The 26,173-nt window shown below is 47.5% G+C and overlaps 1 protein-coding gene across 7 annotated transcripts in view; it reads right to left on the bottom strand.

Moving 5' to 3' along the window:
- The window catches only part of atp2b3b (ATPase plasma membrane Ca2+ transporting 3b), a 48,953-nt gene extending 29,806 nt beyond the window's left edge, over nt 1–19,147 (bottom strand). The window contains exons 1-9 of one of the 7 annotated variants that reach the window (XM_061058639.1): nt 18,288–18,443; nt 17,896–18,239; nt 13,582–14,381; nt 6,181–6,378; nt 5,572–5,826; nt 5,146–5,271; nt 4,552–4,677; nt 1,364–1,420; nt 1,056–1,097 (exon numbers count right to left, since the gene is read on the bottom strand). In XM_061058639.1, coding sequence (XP_060914622.1) covers nt 1,056–1,097; nt 1,364–1,420; nt 4,552–4,677; nt 5,146–5,271; nt 5,572–5,826; nt 6,181–6,378; nt 13,582–13,816 — 1,039 coding nt within the window. In that variant the 5' untranslated portion in view covers nt 13,817–14,381; nt 17,896–18,239; nt 18,288–18,443. Of the gene's footprint in view, nt 1–1,055; nt 1,098–1,363; nt 1,421–4,551; nt 4,678–5,145; nt 5,272–5,571; nt 5,827–6,180; nt 6,379–13,581; nt 14,382–17,417; nt 17,629–17,895; nt 18,240–18,287; nt 18,508–18,572 lie in introns of those variants that run through there. The other 6 variants (XM_061058638.1, XM_061058644.1, XM_061058640.1 and 3 more) reach the window with 6 other exon arrangements.
- Nucleotides 19,148–26,173: the final 7,026 nt, after the last annotated feature.

Here is a 26,173-nt window from a genome sequence, read left to right as displayed (position 1 = left end):
GAAGCCCTGAGTCAGCTGCATGTTTTTTCCAAATCGTTTTATACATTTTTTGCAGACAATACAACATGATGTCACATAGGAGTAAATCAGAGCATCTGCATAGAGTCAAACAAAAAGCCCCAATTAAACAGAAATACAAGACAATAAAATAATAAACACCCATTTACCCTCCCAGCTCCCTCAGGTAGTTGTCCATTAGCGACTGTAGCTGTGTGTTTTTGAAGGTTTGTTATGGTTTTCTGTTTTAAATAGGAGCCCCTCAGCCTGAACAGATTATGTCTGATTGAAGATGTTTCTTTGGGCCGGTGTGTTCAGGCCTTCGTCCTGATTTCAACCTCAGCCTTGAATCAACACCTGAGGACCATCGACAGCGCTGACCAGTCTGTGTGTTAGCAGCCTGCAGAGCCCAACATGACAGCATCCAAACCCTGCAGCCAACCAGGGTTTGGGCCTCGATGGATCCACCAGCTCATAGAGAGCCACGTACACAGGCTCACATGTGGGCCCTGCTTAGACTCAACATCAACTGACTTTTGTTCTTAAGAATAAAGTTTCTATTATGAGCCGTGTTTTGAACTTCTCTTGATTACTTCAGTTACTCCTCTGTTTTCTGAGAAGTACCAGTCGCTGTCCATGGTGCTGAAATACACACGATGAAATGCTTTGTGTGAAATCTCTTTCTTGGTGCACAACATTCAAACAGTAGAGAGGTGGGGGGGGGGGGGGGGGGGGGGGGGGTGAGCTGACTCAACGGGCTCAAACCTCCCTACACGCTCACACGTGGTTTGCATGCTCGCGTGGGGGGCGCCGCCACTGTGGCAGTCTGACTTACTGAACAGGTGTAACACCTTTTTTTTTGCACCAGGCTGTAAATGTGTTTGTCTCTGCAGTAAACATGGGCATTTTTATTTGCGTGTTAATGGGACCTCGGGTCGTTTGGAGCCAGCCTCAAGTGGACACTGGAGGAACTGCAGTTTGTTGCTTTTCTGCATTAGCTTCACCTTCAACCAGCTGGATCCAAACAAAAGTTTATTCACACGTTAATGAGTTTTTACCTTTGTTCTGATTGTTCTCCACAGCTCCATCAGGCTGTTTACCTGAGAGACAGAGGGGGGGGGGGGGGGTTAGTTAGAGGTTAAATTATCAATAAGTGGTTAAAACAAGACGTTCACATGTGTCTGTAACAGTTTGTTATCTGACGACAGCCAAAGACAAACGTCCAGAAACAGAGTGAAGGGGAGAGAGAGAGGTGGACACATGTTCATACACTGGGTCCATCAGAGGTCACGGCACCATGGACTGGGGTCCAGTCATTGGCTGAGGGAAGGAGTGGGGCGGGGCACACAACTGAATGCTCACATACCATTGGTCACTGTGCTGAAACTGGCTTCAGTGGATGTGGGCAACTGAGTACTGTCCTCTGTTTGGGGGTGTGTGAGGAGGAGGGCGAAACAAAAGAGAGCAACAAGCAAAGAATAAAAAAGTGTTCTTATAGAAATAAAAAAAATGAACTGAATGAACTCAGATCAAAGAGCCAGAAGCAGACCGCCTCACAGCAGAGCCACATCGCAGGAGACGAGAAACTAACAAGTTCTGGCATTTGTAGAAGTGGTGTGAATAATGTATGAGCTCCAGTAAATGACTGTCTGAATGATCGGGCCAACGGAGGCTACTGCACCCACTGCAACACACACACACACACACACACACACACACACACACACACACTTCTGTTTGGTTCTGTCTGTTTTAAGGATTGTCAGCATTTAACACACCAAGACTTCAGGAGTGTCACCATACCTGAATTATAAACCTTGATCTGGTACTCGTGGAAATCAAACGATATCGATACCACGGCCAAGACAGAATTTCTTGCTGTCAGTTATTTAAAGCTGCAGACACACTCCTGCACACTGCCTACGCTGCGCACATACACACAGATGTTTTTGTGTAATTGAGACAGTGTTCAGGAGTTCGTCTGCAGTTTCTGATGGATTCTCTCCAATCCCCTGATTGCGTGTCAAGACTTTTTCAACTGGGGGGGGCAACATGTGGGCGTTGATACGACAACACTTTTGGATACCAAGAGAAAATAAAACACAATCTTTGTTATTTTGATGATCGATAGTTTCAACAAGTACCGTCACTTTAAGAAATAGTATAACTTCTTCATTAGTCAGCGGCGAGGAGACGAGTGAAACCCAAAACGTTGTCTTTGTTTTTGTGCAGTTCAGACAGCGAGCGGGAGTTTGTCTGCAGGTTTTGATCATTAAAAAGAAGAAATCAGACGCCTAGGACTTCCATCTTTGTTGCGGTGGAATCAAGACCGGTTTGGATATAGTTTGATTTCTCTCGTATCATATCGAAGTTTAAAAATGTAACATTGTGATCGTCTGTTTCTCCTGATTAGAGAGGCACACATTAAATCTGTGAAACATTCCCGTGCAGAGTGAAGCTGCAGCAGGCGCAGCGCGGGTGGATGCTCCCGTAATGACGTTAACCTTAAGTGGTTCTGAGAGTCCGTGCAGCCTCGTTGTTGTCTGCAGCTCGCCGCGCTCTGACTGCAGGGAGCGTCCCAAACACATTTCAGAACACACTAATGCTTCCAGCTTTGAACAACCAACACTCTTCCCCGAATCTCCCCAGCTCCCTCCCTCCCTCCCCCGCTCTCTCAATAATTGATTCAGTGTGATTCAGACTCTCTCGCTCAGATTAAGGGGGGGGGGGGTGGTAAGGCAAAGAGAGGAAAGTGAAAGAGGGAGAAGGGAGAGAGAGGGAGAGAGAGGGAGAGGGAGAGACATGGGGGAGACAGAGAGAATGAGAGAGAGAGAGGGAGAGAGAGAGAGAGAGAGAATGAGGGAGAGAGAGAGAGAGAGAGAGAGGGGGGAGAGAGAGAGGGAGGATGTGGGCTAAATTATCGATGAGGTTGAACTGGTATGTTTCCTGTTGGAGCTCTTATCTCAAATCAGTTTGGCACCCAACTAATTCTGCATACACACACAGGCACGCGCACACACACACACACACACACACACACACACACACACACCCTGATATGTGTGCATGGACAGACTATAGGAAACAAACCCCCAGACTAAAAGAGACACAGAATGACCTGACAGTGTTGTTCAGTGTCTGTGTTGTTGTTTTGCGCCCCGTTAAGGCTGCGTTTGTGCTTCTGTGTTGTTGTTTTGTGTCACTTTAGTTCTTTTTATGCTCCTTCTGCTTCTGTTTATCCTCATTTCATTTTTTTTTTCTGTTATTTTGTTTCTCTGTTGAATCTTTTTGGAGTTGTATTTCTGGTTGTTTTTGTCTCTTGTAGACTTTAAATGTCACCTTGTGTCCATGTTTGGGTCTCAAAATCTCTTTAGAGTTGTATTTAAAATGTGTTGTTCCTGGCCTATTAATGTTGATTTAAAGGTCCAATCAGTGAGATGTGTAGTGAGTGAAATGATAAAGTGATCTTACTATATGATCAGACATTAAGGAAACATGCTATGTTGAAGTGATGGCTTCTCTGACAACAATGCAGCAGTCAGTATGTCCTCCTTCTAACTTTAGATTCTGGTCCTGAATGCTCTGGATTTGTTTGGTCCAGAGAAGGTAGGCGCTTTTAAGACACCCCCCCACACGGCCGTTTTGGACGCCCCTCGGTTTGCCAGATATGAGAGCAGTTATCAGGTCAAACCAACAGGTGTTGCAGCAATGGAAGAAGGCGAGAGAAGTGGTTCAGATAGAAGTGATTGTACCCGACCTAAAAAGCCTCTGCATGTTTCTAATAAGCTCCACGAGCAGAAACGTGCTCAAACTAGGATCAATATTGGAGATGCTTTTGAAAAATGGAGAGAGGTTAGAACACAGAAAGGTTTACAGACCCATGCTGGATAAACACTGAAGCTTCAGTGTCCACCACATGGTGACCTGCATGAGCATCGACTCTAGAGAGGGGGGGGGGGGGGGGGGGGGGAGACAGCTCTCTACAATGTTTAGAATTTAGACTGCAGTACCCATTTTAAACACTAGGGGTCAGAGTTACATACTGCTCCTTTAATCTCTTTGTCGTTTTTTTTTCTCAGTTATTTTGTTTCTGTTGAATCTTTTTGGAGTTGTATTTCTGGTTGGGTTTTGTCTCTTGCAGACATTTCTTTACATTTATCTTTTGGTGTTAAAATCTCTCTTTCTTTGTGTCTCTGAGTTTCTAACGGAGTCGTTGTTGTTGTTCTCATCTTCATTTCTGTTTTAAATCTCTCTGTGGTCATCTTGTGGTTCTTCATTGTCATTTACTGTTCTTATGTATCTCTCTGTAGTCAATATATTGATTTGTCCAATAATGTGTGCCCCCCCCCCCCACATACACACACACACACACAGACACAGACACAGACACACACACACACACACACACACACACACACATACCCTCCGCCTGTCTGTACCAGTCATGACTGGTGAATTTGTACTTCATGTGAATCTGGAGATATTTTCTCTGATCTTTGTGTAGAAAACCTCCTCAGGCCTCCGTGTGTTTCTCTCCTCTTCTCCATCACTCACCTTTCTTATCCTTCCCCTCTTCCTCCAACTCTCCAGCGCCCAGCAGGGTGAAGATGATTCCTGTCTGAGAGTTCACGCCCACCGCCGTCACCAGCATCCTGCCCGAGCCCTCCATCACGTGGGTACCTGAAAAAAAATCAGACGGAGAACTGGTTCAATGACCTGTCAGGAGGAAGCTGATGTTAGACCAATCAGAGGCGTCCGTCTGACAGGAGTCTCTCTGTGAGGAGGCTCCTGGTTTGAATCCCCATCTGACAGGAGTCTCTCTGTGTGGAGTCTGCATGTTCTCCTCGTCCATGTGTGGGTTCTCTCCGGGTACTCCGTCTTCCTCCCACAGTCCGAAGACATACTTGTTAGGTTAACTGCTGACTCTAAATTGTCTGTAGGTGTGAATGTGAGTGTGTCTGGTTGTCTGTCTCTATATGTCAGCTCTGTGATTGGCTGGTGAACAGTCGCCTCTCGACCAATGACAGCTGGGATCAGCTCCAGCCCCAGGGAATAATATATACTAGCACTTATAAAACTTAATTAATTTCATGCTTCACTTTTTGTTTTCTGTTTCATGTCGTCGACTCAGCAGGAACAAAAACAAACCTGAGAGCAGCATGGGGTCTTTATCCACAGATTTGCCTACGTGGTCGGACTCTCCTGTCAGCGAGCTCTCGTCTATCTTCAGGTCGTTTCCCTGGATTAAGATCCCGTCAGCCGGCAGCAGGTCACCTGAACACACACACACACACACACACACACACACACACACACACACACACACACACACACACACACACACACACACACACACACACACACACACACACACAAACACACACACACACACACACACACACACACACACACACACACATTTCAGTGTTTAATTCAAGTTTATGAACAGATGTCGATGCAGGGATGTCAAACAGAGAAATCTGTTCCTCTGTGTCTCTGCTGGAAAGAGGACAGCTGTGTAGACTCGTCGTCTCTCACGTGGATTATCGTACAGGGTGATGTGTGTGTCCTCACCGTATTTGATCTGCGCCATGTCCCCCACCACCATGTCCGCCACGGGGATCTGGATGACGTTTCCTTTCCGCACGACGGTGAACCTCTGCTCCTGCTCAATGCGGCTCTGCAGACCCCGGAACTGCTTCTCTTTGGACCAGTCGTTGAACGCCGTCACCAGGACGACGCACACCACCGACAGCAGGATGGCCGCGCCCTCGATCCAGCCCGTGTCGCCCTCGCCTTCCTCCTCTCCCCCCGCCGCTTCCCCACACGCTGCAGAGAGGAGGACACAGAGTGAATCAGTTTTCAGCTGCAGTGAGGATCATGGTTTATAGACGTGGTCACTATCAAATCAAGTTCTCAGTCTATCGATGGAGGTCTCTATACTGGGCGTGCTGACCGTCCATCTTTAGGTCAACCTAACAGCCGAGGAGCTGAGGAACGCCTGAAGCATCCTGACAAACCGCTCCAACGCATCAGCTTGCAGTCAGACAGGCCACGCCTCTAATGTCTGCTTGAGAAGTGAGGGATTTGAGCCTTTATTCATCTTGTGTCTTGGCCTCCCCTCGACCAGCATAACACCTTCCCACATCACACCTCTCCCCTCCCTCCCCCTCCACTCCTTACATTCGCCATCCTCCCCAGGAGGCTGGTACAACGACAGGCCGAGGGAGATGATGGCGGCGGCCTCCAGGATGATAAGTGTGACGTCCTGTAACGCCTCCCACACCAGCTCCAGGAACGTCTTTGCTTTCTTCGGGGGGATGAAGTTCTGACCGTACTTTTGGCACCGACGCTCCAAATCTGCAGGGTCCCCGCTGAGACCTGTGAGGGGGGAGACGAGGGGGAGGAAAGAAGAGCGAGTGAGCAGTGACAATCAAAAAACACCTGCATGCACAATAACCTTCACAACTCACATTTATGATGCTTAAACATTAAAAAAAGGCTCCATTTTATTTTATTTCAGTGAGATCTCTGAGCAGCAGAAACTCTTTTAAACATTTCTGGGTCACTTACATTCATTAAAGGTTTTAATAAAATCCCTCACAGCCCTTTAAAGCAGGAAGTGTTTCATCACGCTGACACACAAACATGCAAATTCAGCACAAACAATCCTCATAAAGCTTTCTCTCCATCCAGGAAGAAAAACTGTGACGAACACATAAAAACAGTCAAATGTTTTATTAAAACTCAAACTTTACTTTTCTCTCTCCATCCTCCCCCCCCCCTCCTCTCCCCTCCAGCCTCACCCCTAAGTGATTCAGTTTCCATGGTGACCAGGATATCAGGTCCAGGGGCTTCCTGTCTGTAACAGGTTTCTGCCCAGCAACAGGTGATGTCACTCCTCCAGTGTGCACGGTTTGGAGCAGAGCTTTTTTTTACGTGTCTCTTTTTTTTGATTGGCTTTCAGGGAGGGGGGGGACCAGCTGATTATTGGTGAGCTGTGGTTGGCTGAAATCGCTGACTGTCTTTTTGCGTGTTTGCCTGTGCGTGTGTGTGTGCGTGTCTTTGTGTGTGTGTGTGTCTTTGTGTGTGTGTGTGTGTGTGTGTGTGTGTGTGTGTGTGTGTGTGTGTGTGTGTGTTGCTGCAGGGACTCGTATGAAGCTCCCAGCACTGCTGAAGAGTTGTGTAGCAAACATGACGCTCAACAGGGTTCAGGCCGAGGCGAGGCGGAGAGAAACAGGTGACCTTATGCTGAGTAATCGTAGCGTCCTCCTTCCATCCCTCCCTCCCACTCTTCATCATCATCCCTCCATCCTCCTCCTCCTCTTCTCTCGCTGGCTCTCCTCCTCTCTTTTTCTCCCTCTCTCAATCTCCCCTTGATGTGTCCTTGACAATGCGGCAAGCTGTTCTAGCTTTCCCTCCTCACCCCTCACACCCTCCACCCCCCCCATCACCACACACACTCTTCCTCGCACTCCTTTTTCTCCTCCTCCTCCTCTTCTCGGTCTCTTCAGCGTGGATATAATGGTCTCATACTGCAGTGTGAGACTCTGTAGTGGTTTAACCCCCTTCCTGCTCCGAGGATCACATTACACATCCTGATGTAAACGTCTGAACATCATCTCTGTGATTATTATAATAAACGAGCAAGAGAGGACGCAGCTTTTTGTTCCGCTGTCAAACTCTCTGATGTGAAGCAGAAAATATCTCCATCGTGAGGAGAAAACACCTCCGAGCGTCCGCGTGCGGCTGCCTCGTCACGCCAGATGACACCGAGTGCACGAGAAGCCCGTCCAGGAGCGCGTGTTCGAGGGAGCAGTGTTTGCCAACTTTGTTTAGTAGGGACAACTGCAGATACATGACTCTGAGTGTGTGTGTGTGTGTGTGGACCTGCTGCACTGATTCCTGACCAGCTCACAGTATCAAATTAGCAACACTCAACACAGACTTACTGAAACTCAACACCCACCAACTCTCTCACTTTTCCTCCCTCACTTTCTCTCTCTCTCTCTCTCTCACACACACATACATACACTCACACACACACACACCCTCTCCCTTCACTCACCCCTCAGCAGCTCCATCTCACAGCTCTCCTCTCTGTTGCTGACTTTCTCAGCCAACTTTCTCTCCCCTGCTGTTGTGTTGCTAGGATACTAACTAGTTGGAGGAGTGGGCGTAGCGTTGAGCCACACCCCTGTGAGAACATACTAAGTGCACGTCCACACACTTAAAGCACGCCGACACAAACAACGCCCTCCCTTGGTGGTCATTACAAAACTTTCTCTGACATAATCACCCTGTTGGTGTGTGTGTGTGTCTGAGCGTTTCAGTCTGGTGGTGAAATCAATCAACCTGTCAGCTTCACACTTCAATAATCAGATGATTAATCACGCAGTTCATTACTGAGCAGATTTATGAACATTCAGCTTTAATGTTTCAATGATCCTGATAAATAAATCTCTAACCGTCTTTAAGTTGTTTCAAAATGCTTCAAAAACATCTCCAGGATTCTTAGAAACATGGCACCCAAAGAAACTCCCTTTATGACTCAGGGCACTCTCATGCTAGTGTGAGTGCTGCTCCCTCGCTACACGCCCTCGCTCGGCCTGGCACGGCGCGGTTGGAAGAGTTCCGCTTCGGCACGGTACGGTTTGCAACGCGGACGTGAGGAATAATCGATCCCCGTGTTGCATAATCAAGAAATCCAGGAGTGTTAGAGAGCCGTACCTGAACAAAACTAAACCACAAAGTCAGTCAAGCTGCCGCCATGTTCTCCCACGAGACCGCGCCGCTGTCAGACAGTCTGTGGACGCTGTTTTCCCGATACGTTTTTTTTTTTCAGGTTAGTGCACGAGTGATGACGTGAATCAATCGAGCATGTTGACTCTTTAGTGATGATCTTAAAAAGTGTTGAGACGTTTCAGCCGGGTTAGGCAGACTGCAAGACTTCTATTTCCTTGCGCCGTAGTACGTACAACAGGTAAGCTAACCGTGCTCAGGCGCGGTGCGGGGTAACGAGGCCGAGTGTGAGTGCGTCCTTAAAGGTTGTTCAGAGAGCGACACTCCACTTTTCTGTGATCAGAATCCAACAAATTACAGTAAGTAGACAAGCCGCCATTGCTGTGGTGGCGTCTCCATTACAGAGACGGGACAGTGTTCTACTTTGACCGCGATGTAAACGCTCACTCACTCCAAGTGAAGGCGTGTAAGTATCTCAGGTTTTTGTTCATGATGAGGGTAAGATGCACCACGGATTGGCTCAGCGTCGGCAAAACTTTTGATTTACCGCTCGATCTTCGTTCCAGCCCTCACATCGAGTCATGAGCTTCAGACTGAACTTAGAAGAATGAGATCGAGGATACGAGCGTCTGAGATGAGTTTCCTCTGGAGGAGGTCTGGACTCCTGGACTGGAATCCTTAGAGGGGGGGGGGGACTTAGACATTCAGGGGGAGGAGCTTAGACAATCAGGGGGAGGAGCTCTGAGTAGAGACACTACTCCATCGAGGGGAGCCAGATGAGGAGGTTCAGGAGTCTGATGAGGATCCTCCTGGTTGGTTTAGAGGTAAATGTTCATGTCTGATCTAAATGTCTTCCTTCTATCTTTAACCGCCTTGTTTCATGAATCCTGCTGTCACAATCTTTTCAGCTTGTTCTTTTGATTCTGTTTCTATGATGTTTTTAATTTGTTTTTTGATTTTTCATAATTTCATTCATTGAAGTGTTGTCATTAAAAACAGGGACACAACAGATGTTCGTGTGTGTGTGTGTTCACAGATGATAACTCAGCAGGTAAACACACCTGAGGGACAGAGCAGAGAGTTCACATTCACTAAATGAGACGTTAATGACAGCACACACAAACTCCATCTTTCCATCTTTTTAACGTCCGTTTGAAAACCTGCTGACACGTGTTTGAAGTGATTCATGTGTGAAAGCGGCTCAGTCAGGACGACCTGCGTACGAGCGCACGTTAGAAAACAATCATCAAAGTCGTGCTGTCAGAGATTCTCCTCATCCATTCATTAATCAATCCATCCATCCATGTTGTGTGTGCATCAAAGTCCTGCAGGATTACAGCTGCACGGCGTCCTCCTGACGGGGACGTGCTGCACGCCGTCCTCCTGACGGGGACGTGCTGCACGCCGTCCTCCTGACGGGGACGTGCTGCACGCTCTCACCCGTGTTCATGGTTAAGAAGTCTGTGGCGTTACACAGGTGGTGGTTTCATGTGACACGTTCTGATTGTTTGAAGAGATGATGGCGACCGGGGGGGGGGGGGGCTAACTAAGACATTTCTCTAACATAAAAATGTTTGTCTCCAACGGTGATCATTTTCAAGAGAGCTGCCAAACGATTCAACTTTTTAATTGTGGTTAGGACAGTTGAGCAGGAAACCGGGGAGAGAGACAGAGCAGGGAAGCCACAGGTCGGACTTGAACCCGGGCCGCCCGCTTGGAGGACTACAGCCCCCATACATGGGACACAACAAAACCGCTAAGCCATCTGCGCCCCGATTACTCGCATGTTTAACCACATGTTTGAAATTCCAGTATTTCACTTTTATTTTGAAATGTTGATCTCTCTTAATACTTTCCTTGCTGTGTGCCTTTATTTTGAAATAAAGTAAGGTCCTTCTGGAAGATCTAAGGTTAGGACATGAAGTTAAGCACAGAAACAGGAAGTAGTTAGAGATCCCAAAGTGACATCAGTTATCACATTATGCTTTTTAACCCTTTGCTTTACCTTCCTGTCTCCATTTTATTTATTTATTTTATTCATGTACCTCACGGGGACTCTGCATCGCATTGAACATCACTTCATATGTAAAAAGCCATGCATACAGGGTTTAGCTGGGGGCTAAATCATGACCCCTGACCCCTGACTCGACTTTCAGGATGAAAACAGAAGCACTTAAAGAAATACAGAAACAGTGATACCATACAAATATATACACGTTATAAACTCAAAACAAATAAGAGACTTCAAAGTCAGCCCATCCACCATATTTGTAGTTTTTTTCCTGTGGACGCCGTAAGACTTTCTGATCCTCGTCATCATTTTTAAACCTCCGTTATCAAACGTGTTCACTGCCTCACATGTTGTTACATTTTAAGATTTGTTCAGTTCTGATTTGTCGAACACTCAAAATTAAAGGTCCGAGACACCGTTCCGCTCTTTACCCAGAATTCCCTCACCCATAGGTCTGTGAGGGGGAAACGTCCTACACAGCATGAGGGCGTTTTCCCACCTAACATATCAAACTCAAACTCAAGTCCGTTTGCTCTGGTCTGAGAGCTGTCAATCAAACAACCGCACAGAGAAGGTGGATCTCAGTCCGCTTTCTTTCAGACTCTGGTGGTTCCTTTGTAGTAAGAACATGAACCGACCTTCATCACTTTTTTTTGTATTAAACCAGCTACCGTAGCCAGTAATGCAGTGCATTATGGGTAGGACTGACAGCATGATGAATGGTGGACAGACAAGGACTCGTGAGGTACAGCAGTCCCTTATAAAGATTTGGCCGGATGACTTTATAAGCTCAAACTTTCATCAAAACACCAGAACACTGAAACGCCTTCAGACTCCAGAACATCAACATGTTCTTTTCAAACTGAACCGTTCGATAAATGCAAACAATATAAAAAACAATGAGCAGAGCCGACATCGGTCCGTGTCGTCGTCTGTCCATTTAGAAACTGTAAAGTGTCTTTGGAGCAGCCACAGCCAATCAGGAGGCAGCTAGTCTTTGTTTACTTCAGGTGTGATATTCCGACCAATCAGAGAGCATCACACATGTCGGTCCTCTTGTAAACCTCGTCTGAACACAGGTCAAACTTGAGTTAATTATGCAACAATGGAAGAACCTGTCCCATGATTCAGACCAGAGCAAACGATCCAGAGGAGTGAAAACTCTCTCTTTAAACAGCTGATGGTTCAGAGTGCAGATACTCTGATGTGTTATCTTAGGCGCTGAGGTAACTCCACGTACGCATGACATCAGCCTCGCGTATCGTGCTGCGGTTTGGAGCGTTGGTTGTGCACGTCCTCAGAAATGAACGCACTCGCTAGATGCAATATGCATATAACCACTAGGAGCAGTGTAGAGTTGTTTGGTGATGAGGCGGGCTGTGTGGCCGCTACAACAACGGCGGAGAGTTTGGAAGAAAAGTTCACAGATCAAGTCGGCAACTACTCGCACTATGATGAGTCATCGCCACTGCAGAGCGAAACACAAAACATCTGGAGACAGACGGAGTTAATCTTCACACCATTTTCTAATTTAGTCTCCTGATGAAAATGTCCTTTATATTTAGTCAGAATATTATTAATTTGTTATTGATTAAATTTAGTCAATTAGTCACTGACTAAAATTACACATCGTTTTATTTGACTAAAATAGAAGATATTTTAGTCAACAAAATCAGACCAAGCTTTTATTTTTAATATCAGAAGCTCCAGGAGGCGGGGCTTCACGGACCTGCAGGCGAGAGGCTCCAGGGGGCACATTGTTGCACTCCAACCATCCATCCTTCATCCAACCATCCATCCTTCATCCAACCGCCCATCCATCCATCCTTCATCCAACCATCCATCCTTCATCCAACCGTCCATCCTTCATCCAACCGTCCATCCTTCATCCAACAGTCCATCCTTCATCCAACCGTCCATCCTTCATCCAACCGTCCATCCTTCATCCAACAATCCATCCTTCATCCAACCATCCATCCTTCATCCAACCGCCCATCCATCCATCCTTCATCCAACCATCCATCCTTCATCCAACCGTCCATCCTTCATCCAACCGTCCATCCTTCATCCAACAGTCCATCCTTCATCCAACCGTCCATCCTTCATCCAACCGTCCATCCTTCATCCAACAATCCATCCTTCATCCAACCGTCCATCCTTCATCCAACCATCCATCCTTCATCCAACAATCCATCCTTCATCCAACCGTCCATCCTTCATCCAACAATCCATCCTTCATCCAACCATCCATCCTTCATCCAACAATCCATCCTTCATCAGACCATCCATCATTCATCCAACCATCCATCATTCATCCAACCATCCATCATTCATCCAACCATCCATCCTTCATCCAACCATCCATCCCTCATCCAACAATCCATCCTTCATCCAACAATCCATCCTTCATCCAACAATCCATCCTTCATCCAACCAACCATCCATCCATCCATCCTTCATCCAACCATCCATCCTTCATCAGACCATGTATCCTTCATCCAACCATCCATCCTTCATCCAACCATCCATCCTTCATCCAACAATCCATCCTTCATCCAACCATCCATCCTTCATCCAACCATGTATCCTTCATCCAACCATGTATCCTTCATCCAACCATCCATCCTTCATCCAACCATCCATCCTTCATCCAACCATCTATCCTTCATCCAACCATCCATCCAACCCCTTCATGTATCAGCTCATCCTCCCAAACATTCCTCCATCATCTATTTATACCGCTGTGCTCTCATCCGTTCTTCCCCCTATAGCCATCCTCTCCTCCATTATTAATCCCTCCCTCCCTCCCTCCTTCTGTATTTGTCACTCACCTTCCGTGGTGCTGGACTGTAGTCTCTGGCAGAGTCCCTCGCTGTCTCCGTAGTTTTCCTGGATCTTCTGTATGGCGTCGGCTCCTCGGAGCTCCATCAGGTCCCTGAGCTCCTCCACCGTCACCCCGAAGTCTCCGCCTGCTTGGCTGCCATCTGCCCTCCCGCCCCGATTCCCTTTGGGATAAAACTCCACTGCGCTGTTTGCCATTTCTCCCATGGTGGCTGTCGTTGACATGTCAGAAAGGTTTTTTGTGTGTTGTGGTCCTCCTCTCTCCTCGTAGTCTGTCCTGAACTCAGTGCCCCCTGCGTGTGCTCGCTGCAGGGCTGATCATAAACTCTGCTCCTTCTTTCTTCTTTAAAGTGTACGGTGATCCCTACACCTGAACCCTTCCTTGATTGTTTTAAAGGGCAATGAAGGGGAGTTTATTTAGCTCCTCCTCAGTGTCAGGGCCTTCCCTCCCTCGGCTCCTTTATTTCTCCATCACAGGAGGAGGAGGAGGGTGAGGGGGATGACGGACGGCGAGCAGGGGCTTTTCAAAAGCCAGGTGTCTGAATAAATCCAGCGTTCTCTGCTGTCGTCTCCTTTGCGACTCCGCTCTTTCCTCGTTTCTGTCCCCCTCCCTCCAGGGTCACGGCCAGTCCATGGACGGGCAGACGGACGGGCTGACGGACTCACAGACGGAGCGATGGAGGGACGATGGACAGGTGGAGAGAGGGGCGAGCAGGGTGAAGGCGGCTGATAAACCAAAAAACAGGAAGTGGATCCAGTTCAGAGGTAGCTACTGCTGCAGCACCAGGACCTGAGAGAGGGAGAGAGAGAGAATCATCAGTGTGTCGTATTGATCTCAAACACTATCATCACATCAAACCAGCTCTGAGGCACCGACCAGGCCTGCTGAGACCGAGAGGAAAACCTGAGCGACTGATGCAGAGAGTAAATATCAGCTGCTAGAGCGCCCGTCTCCATCTGAACAAACGCCAGTGTCTGCAAAAACAAGTCGACATGACTGAACCATGCACGTTATAGAAACACCTTCGCTTTAAACCTGCACTCTAACAACCAGCAAACACAACACAGACATAATATCAATACGTGAATATGGCCCACTTACATCCAGCAAACTAAAGCTGCTTCCAGAGTGAAATCCAGCACAGAAACGACATCGATAACTCTTTAACACCACAAACAGTCCTAGACTCCCAATATTTACACTTTTAGAGGAATTCATTTACTGTCTTAAAGCTCATGTGATATTGAATAATACCAAAGTAACCAAAATAATTTGACAGCCTAAATATCTATCTATATGGGCGTAGTGGGGGGGGGGGTTGACTCCCCCGTGGAGGAAAGGGTAACTTATACGGCGAGGCCCAGATATCCTCGAGACGCCCCCGTTTATCACACTACATAATGTGATAATGGTTCATAGAGTATCCTTTCAAAGAGTCAGCAGCTTGTTCCTTCAAAATAAAATACAGACTTCTCCTAAAGTACAGCTGGCTGTTTCCTTCAAAATAAAATACAGACTTCTCCTAAAGTAAAGCTGGCTGGTTCCTTCAAAATAAAATACAGACTTCTCCTAAAGTACAGCTGGCTGGTTCCTTCAAAATAAAATACAGACTTATCCTAAAGTAAAGCTGGCTGTTTCCTTCAAAATAAAATACAGACTTCTCCTAAAGTAAAGCTGGCTGTTTCCTTCAAAATAAAAGACAGACTTCTCCTAAAGTGAAGCTGCTCCATCGTCTCTTCTGGGCCTCCATACATGTGAGGTGGTGACTGTGTCTGCAGAGACTCTGTCCTCTGACTGGATTTTACTGTTCTGCTTTGTTCTGGTTGACTCGGGACATTTCTGGGCGGAACTGGTGTGTTTCCTCCAGCCAATGACAGCGCAGCAGGTGAGTTTAGGAGTGGATACAATTCAGTGATTGGACGAGATTCAAACCGGTGAATATGACGAATGTGGACGTAGTAGCAAAGAAGAAATAATATAATCAGAGTGAGGAGAAACACCAAGAGGATAAAGCTCGTTCTAAAACGAGGGTGAACCTTGTGTTGTTTTTTACCCGAGGACGTGGAGTTGGTCTACTTCCTGTTGGACAGGCAGGTGACAAACACCGGCGGTTAGCTTGTGCTAGCATGCGTTAGTTTGCAGTGTAGGTACAAGCAGTAAACGTACACACTACATCCTGCAGGGGGCGGGGCTTCTGGGGGAGGAGGGGCCATGTTTGAATGTTTACAAACATTTCTACTGACTCCTCCTTTAATGACAGAATCCTGAAAAAGTTGTTAACTTAAAGATAATATAAAAATGTTTATCACACATTCTTAGGGCTCATCATCTCTCTGGGGCGGCTGTGAACAACAGAAGACGCCAACAGCATCAGTCCAACTCGTGTCTGGGGATTTCTCCAGTGTTTATTGTTGAATGCTGCAGATGTCTAACAGGAGCAAAAAACTACCCACCGAGGTCTGCTCCAACACACACACACACACACACACACACCTGCTGCTATCAGCCTGCACATGTCAGCATGTTGTACTCGACATTAAATCAACTTCCATTTGTTCACTTTAATAAAAAGCTTGTGAAATTTCCTGAAGCGAGCCGCTTTTGTTGAATCCACTGTAAAATAATATCCTAATCACCGAATTAACATTTCCACCATCTCTGGAACTGATTTAATTTAAATTCAATCAGCGGGGATGACGGAGCTGCGCCCCACACGAGCAGCTCACACATGACACAACGCTTTCTGTTTCTCTATCAGGATGTTTTACATGAACATGAAGACGCAGAAGAGAAGCTCATCATTAATTCGTCTTCTCCTCTCCCTCCCCCTCCTCCCCCTCTCTGTCCTGCCATGCCTCCATCCTGACTGAGAGTGTTAGTTTATGACTGAGTCACCCCGCTCTGCCTTTGAAGCCTCCTCCCGCTCTGCTCTCTCATCTCTCTGTCTGCTCCCCCTCTCTTCTTTTTTTCTCTTCTCCACGTCTTTTGGCGTCTCATTGCTTGTTATTATTTTACCTTCCTCAACCCCCCCTACCCCCCCCCCCACTCCTACCCCTCCTGCCTCCCTCATTTTGTCGCTCCCTCTATCTATCTGCTTCCTGCTCCTGCAATCATTTATTTACTCGGCCAGTCGCGAGTTTTCTTCCCGGCTCGGCCTCTTACTCACTGATTCTGTCTGATTTTATAACGCTCAGGCAAGAAAAAGCTCTTCTGTTCAGCCTCCCAACTATTGCAACTTACTCTGACCGAGTGTGTGTGTGTGCGTGTGTGTGTGTGTGCGTGTGTGTGCGTGTGTTTGTGTGTGTGTGTGTGTGTCAGGCCTCTGATGTTACACTGCACATGTGGAAGTGTGTGCACACGTGAGACAGCATTACATAAATTGCAAAAAAGCCCACTTTGTTTCCCAATTTGTTACGCCTTCATAATCACACACACACACACACACGTACAGTTGTCTTTGTCCACAGCATGCAGCGTCATGGATGTACACACAAAGACAGTGACGCCCAGAGACATCACTTCTATGATCTCTGTCATGACACACTAATGTGTCATACAGTGCAGCACACACACTGTGTGTGTTAAATGACATTAGCACACACACATAGACACACACACACACACACACACACACACACACACACACACACAGGGAGGGGGGGCTGAGTGTGTTTGAACATGAAAAGAGTCACACAAAAGGTCACCACAATCCTCAGACCGGCCCGACCATTCATCCTGCACGCCTCCCTCCATCGCTCAGAGCAACGCAGAAACCAGATTATCATTTAAGAGAAAGTCCCCCCCCCCTCCAACACTCACACATACACACTTTTATGTGTGTACTCCTGATCTGTCTCTGTGTCGTCCCCATGTTTCCACCTGTGCACCTGCAGACCTACTTCCTGTCAGGTAACGAGGGTCACCTCTGGTAGCAGTGGGGGGGCCAGTCACACACTCTTGAAGAGCCCAGCAGGAATTACACTCAGAGGATGGAGACATTACAGGTGGACACACACACACACACACACACACACACACACACACACACACACACACACACACACACACACACACACACACACACACACAATTGAAGAAAAGAAAAGTAACCATTAACACCGATCCACTGTCTCCAAACACACACACACACACACACACACACACACACAGTATCCCATGTCCCTCCCACCTCCACTCACAGCCAACACACGCACACGCACACGCACACATCATCCGTGCACGTGCTTGCAGAAATGGCCCCGTGCAACAGTGTGTTTCCCACAGAACGACCTTTCCTGGTCACCTTCAGACGTGCCTGCTCTTCCTCCTCCTCCTCCTCATCCTCACACAGCGGCAGCAGGTCCCGCGCGGTCCCCGCAGGCCTGCTCATAATCTTAGGGCACACACACTCTGCAACCCGGTGCGACACACACACTGCCCGGTGTCCCTCCGCAAGGTGACCGGCCCGGGCCCGCTCCGGCACCAGGCGGCTCGTGAAGGTCCCCCCGGCCTCAGATCATGAGCAGATCAAACGCACCCCCCTGCAGACAAACAACCGACTGATACAGCGAGCCACCGAAGACACCGGGAGGAGGACCGCCCTCCGTCACACACCGGACACGGAGGATGGAGGGATGGTATCATTAGCTGCACACACAAACAGACACACACGCGCACACACACACACACACACACACACACACACACACACACACACACACACACACACACACACACACACACAGTGCGTGATAATGTGTCGGGGTATTATGGTCTGTCCTACTGTATGAGCGCTGATCAGCTGCTGGGCCTGAGCGGAGCCGCACCGGGCCTCTCTCACATTTCAACTCCGGTAAACCCCCCCGACCCGGTGCGCGAGCATCACATCTCCCCTCACATCTGCCCTCATCGAAACGGCGCGCGGGCGCGCGGGCGCCCGGGGTAAATAGCAGTCACGCACGCGGGCACGCACGGACTCACCGTGCAGGCCGAGCTCAAGGACATCAGCATCAGCGCGCAGGCGGGGAGGCAGAATCCCCGTTAATCTGCGGCCAGCGGAGCGGAGAATGTCCCAGACCGGATGAGAGGACACAGGGGGGGCAGGCTGCGGAGGCTCCGGTCTCCTGGAGTCCAAAGAAGTGGAGAGATGAAAGACGACGACGGTGCTGATGAATATTCCGCTCCGCGCGGTCACCTGACGGTCGGTCGGCGGAGTTCTGCGGCGGTGGAGGAGAGAGAGAGAGAGACAGAGAGACAGAGAGAGAGAGAGAGGGAGAGAGAGAGACAGACAGAGAGACAGAGAGAGAGAGGATGCGCCGGGTGAGGGTTTAAACACCTCCGCTGTGGGGAGGGGGGAAGACCAGGACCGGGCTGCTCCCGGCTGCTAACGTGACCGTATCCGGTTAAGTGGTGCGGACAGCGGGAGGAAGAGAAAAGAAAGAAGAAAAGAAAGAGCGCGGCGAGAGGAGAAGCTCATGCGACATCTTTAGAGGAGGAGGAGGAGGAGGAGGAAGAGGAGGAGGGGTTGAGCCGCTGCGAGAGCCCGCGCGCACAGGAGCTGGGTCGCAGCATCCGCGAGAGGAATCGAGCGAGGGAGGGGGGGCTCTATACGTCACCCCCCACCTACTCGATGGCGTGATGACGTCAGCAGACACACCGCAGTGTACGCTGTCAGTTTGTGTTTAGAGCCATCTTTTTTTTTTTTTTTTAAATTACACATTAAGAGGATCAAAACAATAACGTGCTGCTCATCACTCACACGAGCTGAAGGTGAGACACTCAGGTGTAACAGGATGCTTCTCAAATGACTCCACACCTGCATGGTGGCCCTGGAGGTCAACTGGACAAACATTTCACTTGTTGCCAAAAAAACAAAAACATTTTAGACGCCAAAATATTTCATCAAACAGAAAACAATAAGTGAAGTCCAGAAGTGTTTCACCTTATATTTTAGTTTAAATATTTAGAAGTATTTATAAGTTTTTTCCATTTCATTAAAGGATCTGTAAGATATGTAGTGAATGATTTCTACAGCCCTCTTATCGATAGTATCAAAAGGACCAGAACAATAACCTTCATGTATTAAATAAGACAGGTGTGTTGGAGAGGAATGCATCCATTATAAACTTGCAGGTGAACTCCTGCACGTTGTTTTTGTGCAATTTAGACAACTTGCAGTTCACCTGCAAGTTTTGATTAAGAAAATTCAACTGGATATGATTCTAGTAGAAACGACATGATACCTGTTTTCAGTTGTAAAAATGCACTTAGGTTACAGTGTTGGTACCGAAACGTTGCCAAAGTTCTGAACCAGTTCAGACAGTTTGCAGGAATCTATGTGGTTTGATTATTCTGTTAATCATATTGAACTTTAACATCCTGGTAGTGTGACGACCCTGCTCTGTTGAGGGCAAAAAACGTGCACATTGCCTCTATTGGGGACGGTTTAAGTTCACTCAGAGAGCGCCACAGGACGGGTCCCCCCTTTGGGAACGTCTGATTGGTCCACAGTTCTCCGTCTGCAGGATTAAACACAATGATGAACCGGGTTACAAGAACCACGGACCCTCCTCCTCCTCCTCCTCCTCTGTCCTGTGCAGAGCCCTGAGGAGCTGTCCAATGTGCTGAAAGAGAGCTGCTGCAGAACAAAGAGTCAAGTTAGCATTTCAACACACACACACACACACACACACACACACACAGACACACACACACACACACAAACAGAAACACACACACACACGCACACACACACACACACACACACAAACAGAAACACACACACACACACACACACACACACAAACACACAAACAGAAACACACACACACACACACCACGATCTACATGCATGTCGTTACCCAACTGGCTACTGTCACAGCTTGTTATGCAGCATGGCTGTGTGTGAGGAGAAAGAGGAGAAATGTATTTATAGATGAATCAAGATGAACTTATTAATAGATATCCTCCACACTGCACAGAGACGGACCACAGACTTTGTTGCAGATCTTATCTTTCGCTCCTCTTATCTTGATCGTCTCCACACATTGTCTCCCAGAGGCGAGAACATCACACACACTCTGTGTTTTATTAATGGCACAAATATTCATAAAAATGTCCTCTTTCTATGTCCAAACATCTAGACCCACAGGAGTGAAATGTTCTGAGAACAGGAGTTCTGTCAGGTAAGAATCACACAGCTGGTTTTAAGATCGTCTCAGTGTCATGCAGCCCGACCAGTCAGTCCCATCCCAACAACAAGAAACTCCCAGATCGGCTTCCACTGTTAATTTGAAGAGTTAGCAACATAAATAAAACATAAAGCAGACACAGGTTACAGCTGTGTCATAACTCATAAAGCAGACTGTATTGTAACATAACCAGCATCTACACAAACTGTGAAGGACATTACATACAATTTGTAAATAGTTGAATTTGGATTCTTTAAAAGTTTCCTGATGATGGAGCTAGAAATGAAAAATTGTGAGTCTCCAGAGTTCATGAAAAAGAACTTTGGATAGTGAAAACTTTTCACTGAAGTAGATGGATGAAAGGGTGAATGGATGAGCAGTTGGATAGATGGTTGGATGAACAGATGGATAAATGGATGGACAGACAGGTGAATGGATGAATAGTTGGATGGATAAACGGATGATTGATGAACGGACGGATGGATGGATGGTATGATTGACAGTCTGTGGATGGATGAAGAGATGAACGGATAGTTGGATGGAGAAATGGATGGACGGATGGATGGTAAATAAACCCTAACAAACAGAACTCCAGAAATGAAGCTTATACTTATTCATAAAGTTTAAAATAAAGAAAACTTAAACTAAGAAGCTCAAACTGAAGTCTTTAAAATCTAAAGTGTTTAACTGAAATGTGAACATGATTTCCTCTGAGCTGAAGATGTGCAAACACAGATTTCTCCTCTTCATCCATCTTTAATATGACTGGTTCAGAAACCTTCTGGATTTCCTCTGGACATCGAAGGCCCTGCAAACATTTTAATCACTTCTTCTTTAGAGTTCTGACATTTTCTGCCAGATTAAGAAGGTCTCTGTAATTTACAGGAAACTCTTCAGTCGCTGTGTTTTTGTCTCGCGTGTGTTGGACTCGGTCGGGAAAGGTAAACGTCTCATTTGTCCGTCAGAGTTTAACAACATGTGAGTTGAAATGTGGTGACAGCTGTGGGGTTGAGTGTTCGTGTTTTCAGGCCACTGTCAATCAAATCTGATCAAGCCTGATGAAGCAGATTAGTTAGCATTGTTTGATGTTTAGCATGCTAGCTACATGGCTGCAGGGACGGTGACATCAGCCCACCTGAAGACCTAAATGTGTCAACAACTCTCCGCTGCAGTGATCGTAAAACTTTGGGATGACACTAATGATCTCTAATTTATTGCTTAAAACTTAGCCGCGATGCACCGAGAGGGCGAGTGACCTTCTTCTTCTGGATGCTCCGACGGTGGATTAAACATGATAGAGTGTCCTCTAGAGGACGGCTGCTGTAAATAACACATCTTCACTACAAGCTAGAAATGTAGCTGTCCTGTCCATGCCTCTGAATAATGAAGGTACTGTGTCGAGACTCTGGAAACTAATGGTCATAAATGTCAGCTGTGGCCGTTAGAGAAGGAGTGAGTGAGTGTCCTGGACATCAGAGGAAACACTGAGTACTTTTTACATGTTAGCTTTGAACTGTTAGCGGGATCATTGACCAACAGTTTGTCATAATACATAAATCTGTCTTATTGATCATGCTAGCAAAGAACCGTGTGTAAGCTAGCTAGCTGAAACTTAGCTACACTGCTAAGATCTCCTGTTTTTGATCTTTGTAACGTTAGCTCATCAAAGAACAAAAGTCTTGAGCCTGGGTGAGTTTTGTTCTGCTTAAGAGCCCTGTGTTGCTATGTTAGCTACGTTAGCTATGTCCCCAATTAGTACGCAAGCTAACATAGGATAACAAAACTACAAAAAGTTTGCCCTGGCCTTCTTAAAGACGCAGCTTCTTTGTGACTTTAGCGTGAGCAGAGCACTCTGTGCTCTCATTGGTTAACAGATCTGACGTCACAGAACAGAAAATCAAACATGCTCGACAGACACACACACACACAGACACACACACACACACACACACACAGACACACACACACACACACACACACACACACACACACACACACACACACACACACACACACAGACACACAGACACACACAAAGTTCAACACAGGGTACCGTGTAGAAAGTGACGGGGACGCGGTCCATGAAGCAGCAGGGAAGCAGTCCGTGTGAGCAAAGTGTCCAAAAGTGAAATACGACAGGAACCAGGCGGAGGGCGGGAAAGCCAGACTCGCTCAGGAGCAGACGGGCAGAGACACAGAACCACAGAGCTCCACAGCTCAGTGTACCACTCGCACTGATGGATGCCTAAACAAGTGTTTTAATCCCTGTTTCAGTTTAATACATCTCATCTGAACAGATTTCTGTCATTCAAACAACTTCAAACTTTAATCATAAAAAGTCCAGTCCGGGCCCCGAGGGAGACGGCTCAGATCAGACTTTTTGGGCCCAAACTCTGATCTAGTTTGAATCAGCATTTCCAACATGTCGACCTCCATTGTTGGGCCTCAAAACTCCTCCTCAGAAACCGCTGAGACTACGTCCATATTCTCTACAGTCTGCAGGTGAAACACGGCTTGTCACAGCTCCAGTTACCGTCTGTGACGTTGTTGTGGGGTGTGAAGGGTTAAAGTGACTCTGCTGACCCGTCCATCTATCATCTCTCTGTTTACATGGACGATGAATCATGAAGACTGCACTTCACCATCCCTCTATACTAACACACACGCACACACACACACACACACACACGCATGCGCGCGCACGCACGCACGCACACACGCACGCACACACACAGACACGCGCACACACGCACGCACACGCACGCACACACACACACACACACACACACACACACACACACACACACACACACACACACACACACACACACACACACACACACACACACACACACACACACACACACACACACACACACACACACACACACACACACACACACACACTCTTAAATCTATTGTCTATGCATTAGGCATTAGAGTGTTTAGGAGTGCTCGGTTGATGTCTAATAGGTCTGAGGCTGCAGAGCTTTTATCAGTTCAAGGGCACTCAGCTCTCAGACTGCAGGCCTGATATAACATTAACATCCCAAACTGTCATTTGGATATAAACACACACACGCGCACACACACACAGCTGGTCGTGTGTGTGACCTTCTGACTTCCCCTCAGGCCCACAGAAAAGGCTGAAGTGATGTGTAAGCAGATCAGAAGCACGTGGCAGAGACGAGCGGCGATCACAGCGGCCTGCAAAGTGTTGAAGTGTGACACAAAAGATACACTCGCCATTTTTCACCTCCTTTTTTCTCCTCCCACCTCCTTCCCATACATCCTCCTCTCCTCATCCATCCATGTCACTCTCTTTTTCCCGACTCCTTCCCATCTGATGGATAATTCATGAAGTCTGGCTGAACATGCACCCTCTCCATTATTAATATAACATTAGGGAGACAGAGGGAGGAGAGAGCGAGAGGGGAGGAGACACACAGGAGGACAGAGAAAGGATGCAGGAGAGTCAGGAGAGAGGACAGAGGAAGGATGCAGGAGTCAGGAGAGAGGAGGGAGGAGAGTCAGGAGAGAGGACAGAGGAGAGGAGGGAGATAGGACGGAGGAGAGGATGGAGGAGAGGAGGGAGGAGAGGATGTAGGAGACAGGAGAGAGGAGGGAGGAGAGGAGGGAGGAGAGTCAGGAGAGAGGACAGAGGAGAGATGGGAGATAGGATGAAGTAGAGGACGGAGGAGTGGAGGGAGGAGAGGATGTAGGAGACAGGAAAGAGGACGGAGGAGAGGAGGGAGGAGAGTCAGGAGAGAGGAGGGAGGAGAGTCAGGAGAGAGGAGGGAGATAGGATGGAGGAGAGGACGGCGGAGTGGAGGGAGGAGAGGAGGGAGGAGAAAGAAAGGTGAAGGCAGGATGACAGGAAAGGAGCAAATGAGGAGCAACTAAAGAAAGACAGATTTTCCCCCAGCAGCTACATGAGGGGGGAGGGGGGGAGAGAAAACAGGAGCTGGAGGAGAGTGACAGACGAGGAGGGAGAGAATGTGTCAGGAAGAGGAATATCGTACGACACGTGATGCTGTTAGGATGCACGCAATGTCTCTAGTCCCGCCAAGAGAGGCAGAATACATGAGGAGGAGACGGGATGTGTCACACACACACACACACACGCACACGCACACGCACCTGATTTACATGATGAATACAGAAAGGTGTAGTCGGACTCTAAAAATAATCAGAGCTGAGCAGCGGCAACGATTAGAAAACTAAAGTCAGATTTCACGCTGTTATGATCTGTGTGTTTCTTTCCACTGAATCATCTCTCCAATGAGTCCTCCAGTCACCTCCACTCTCTCCATGTTCACACTCGTGCTGCAGCGTGCGGCCTTCCCCCCTCGGCTTTCATCCCGCGGCGGTCGCTCTGATTCACGTCACAGAAGTGAACCTGAAGTCTCTTTTCCTTTTACTTATCGTAAAGAAATAAACCTGTTGACGTTCTGTTTTTACTCTTTATGTATGAGGACAGAAAAAAAGGATCAAGGCCGTTTGGTTTGTTCGTGCGGGAGTCCTCGGGGCAGGAGACCCAGAGGTTCAAGTCCGACTTGTGGCTCATTTCCGCACGTCCTCATCCCCCATCCCCTGCTCTCTCTCTGTCCTTCTCTCTCTCTTTTTCTCCCTCTCTCTCCCTCATCTCTCTCTCTCTTCCATCTCTCTCTCGCCTTCTCTCCCTCTGTCTGTCTCTTTTTCTCCCTCCCTCTCCCCTTCTCTCTCTCTTTCTCTCTTTTTTCCATTAGTGAAAGTGTAGATATTGAGTAACTCGTCACATTTGATAAAGAACTTGTTTCTTTCTTTGACTGTTGATTGATGGTGACTTTAAACTTCTCATCATATTTCAGCTGTTTTAAATTCAAATGTTTGTCGCTGGCGTCGGCGTGTTAGAAGCTAAGGAGGTCTCGTCCCGGCAGCAGAAGTCAGACCCTCGAGCGGACCGAGCTCACCAACCTTCAGCGAGCTCATCGGTCACTACTACCACCCGACGTCCCTGACTCCCAGCCTCCACCATCAGACTGTATCATCCCCACAACCACCGCTGTCCTCCATCATGCACGGCCTGCTCCGACCTCAACCTCAACGGAGAGGAAGTGTGAACAACAGGAACGAGAGGAAGAGTAAGGTCTTTAACCTGCTCTATTGTAAAGTGTCTCCAGATCACTTTTGTTATGAATTGGCAAAAAAAGATTGATTGAAATCATTTGTTTTTCCTTTCATTTGATCCTCTTTATCGGCTCGTTTTTAAATCACATTGTAAGTTCTCTCATTGTGTTTTTGACGTCTTATGTGAAGCACGTTGAATTACCTCGCAGCTGAAATGTGACCGATTAATAAAGCTGCCCCACACGTTCATCCATTTATCCTTCAAAAGAAAAACTATATGCG

The sequence above is a fragment of the Labrus mixtus genome, chromosome 15 (assembly GCF_963584025.1).
Source record: "Labrus mixtus chromosome 15, fLabMix1.1, whole genome shotgun sequence".
NCBI lineage: Eukaryota > Metazoa > Chordata > Actinopteri > Labriformes > Labridae > Labrus > Labrus mixtus.
Note: the sequence above shows the minus strand (reverse complement) of the source record. Positions and strands in the feature narration are given on the sequence as shown.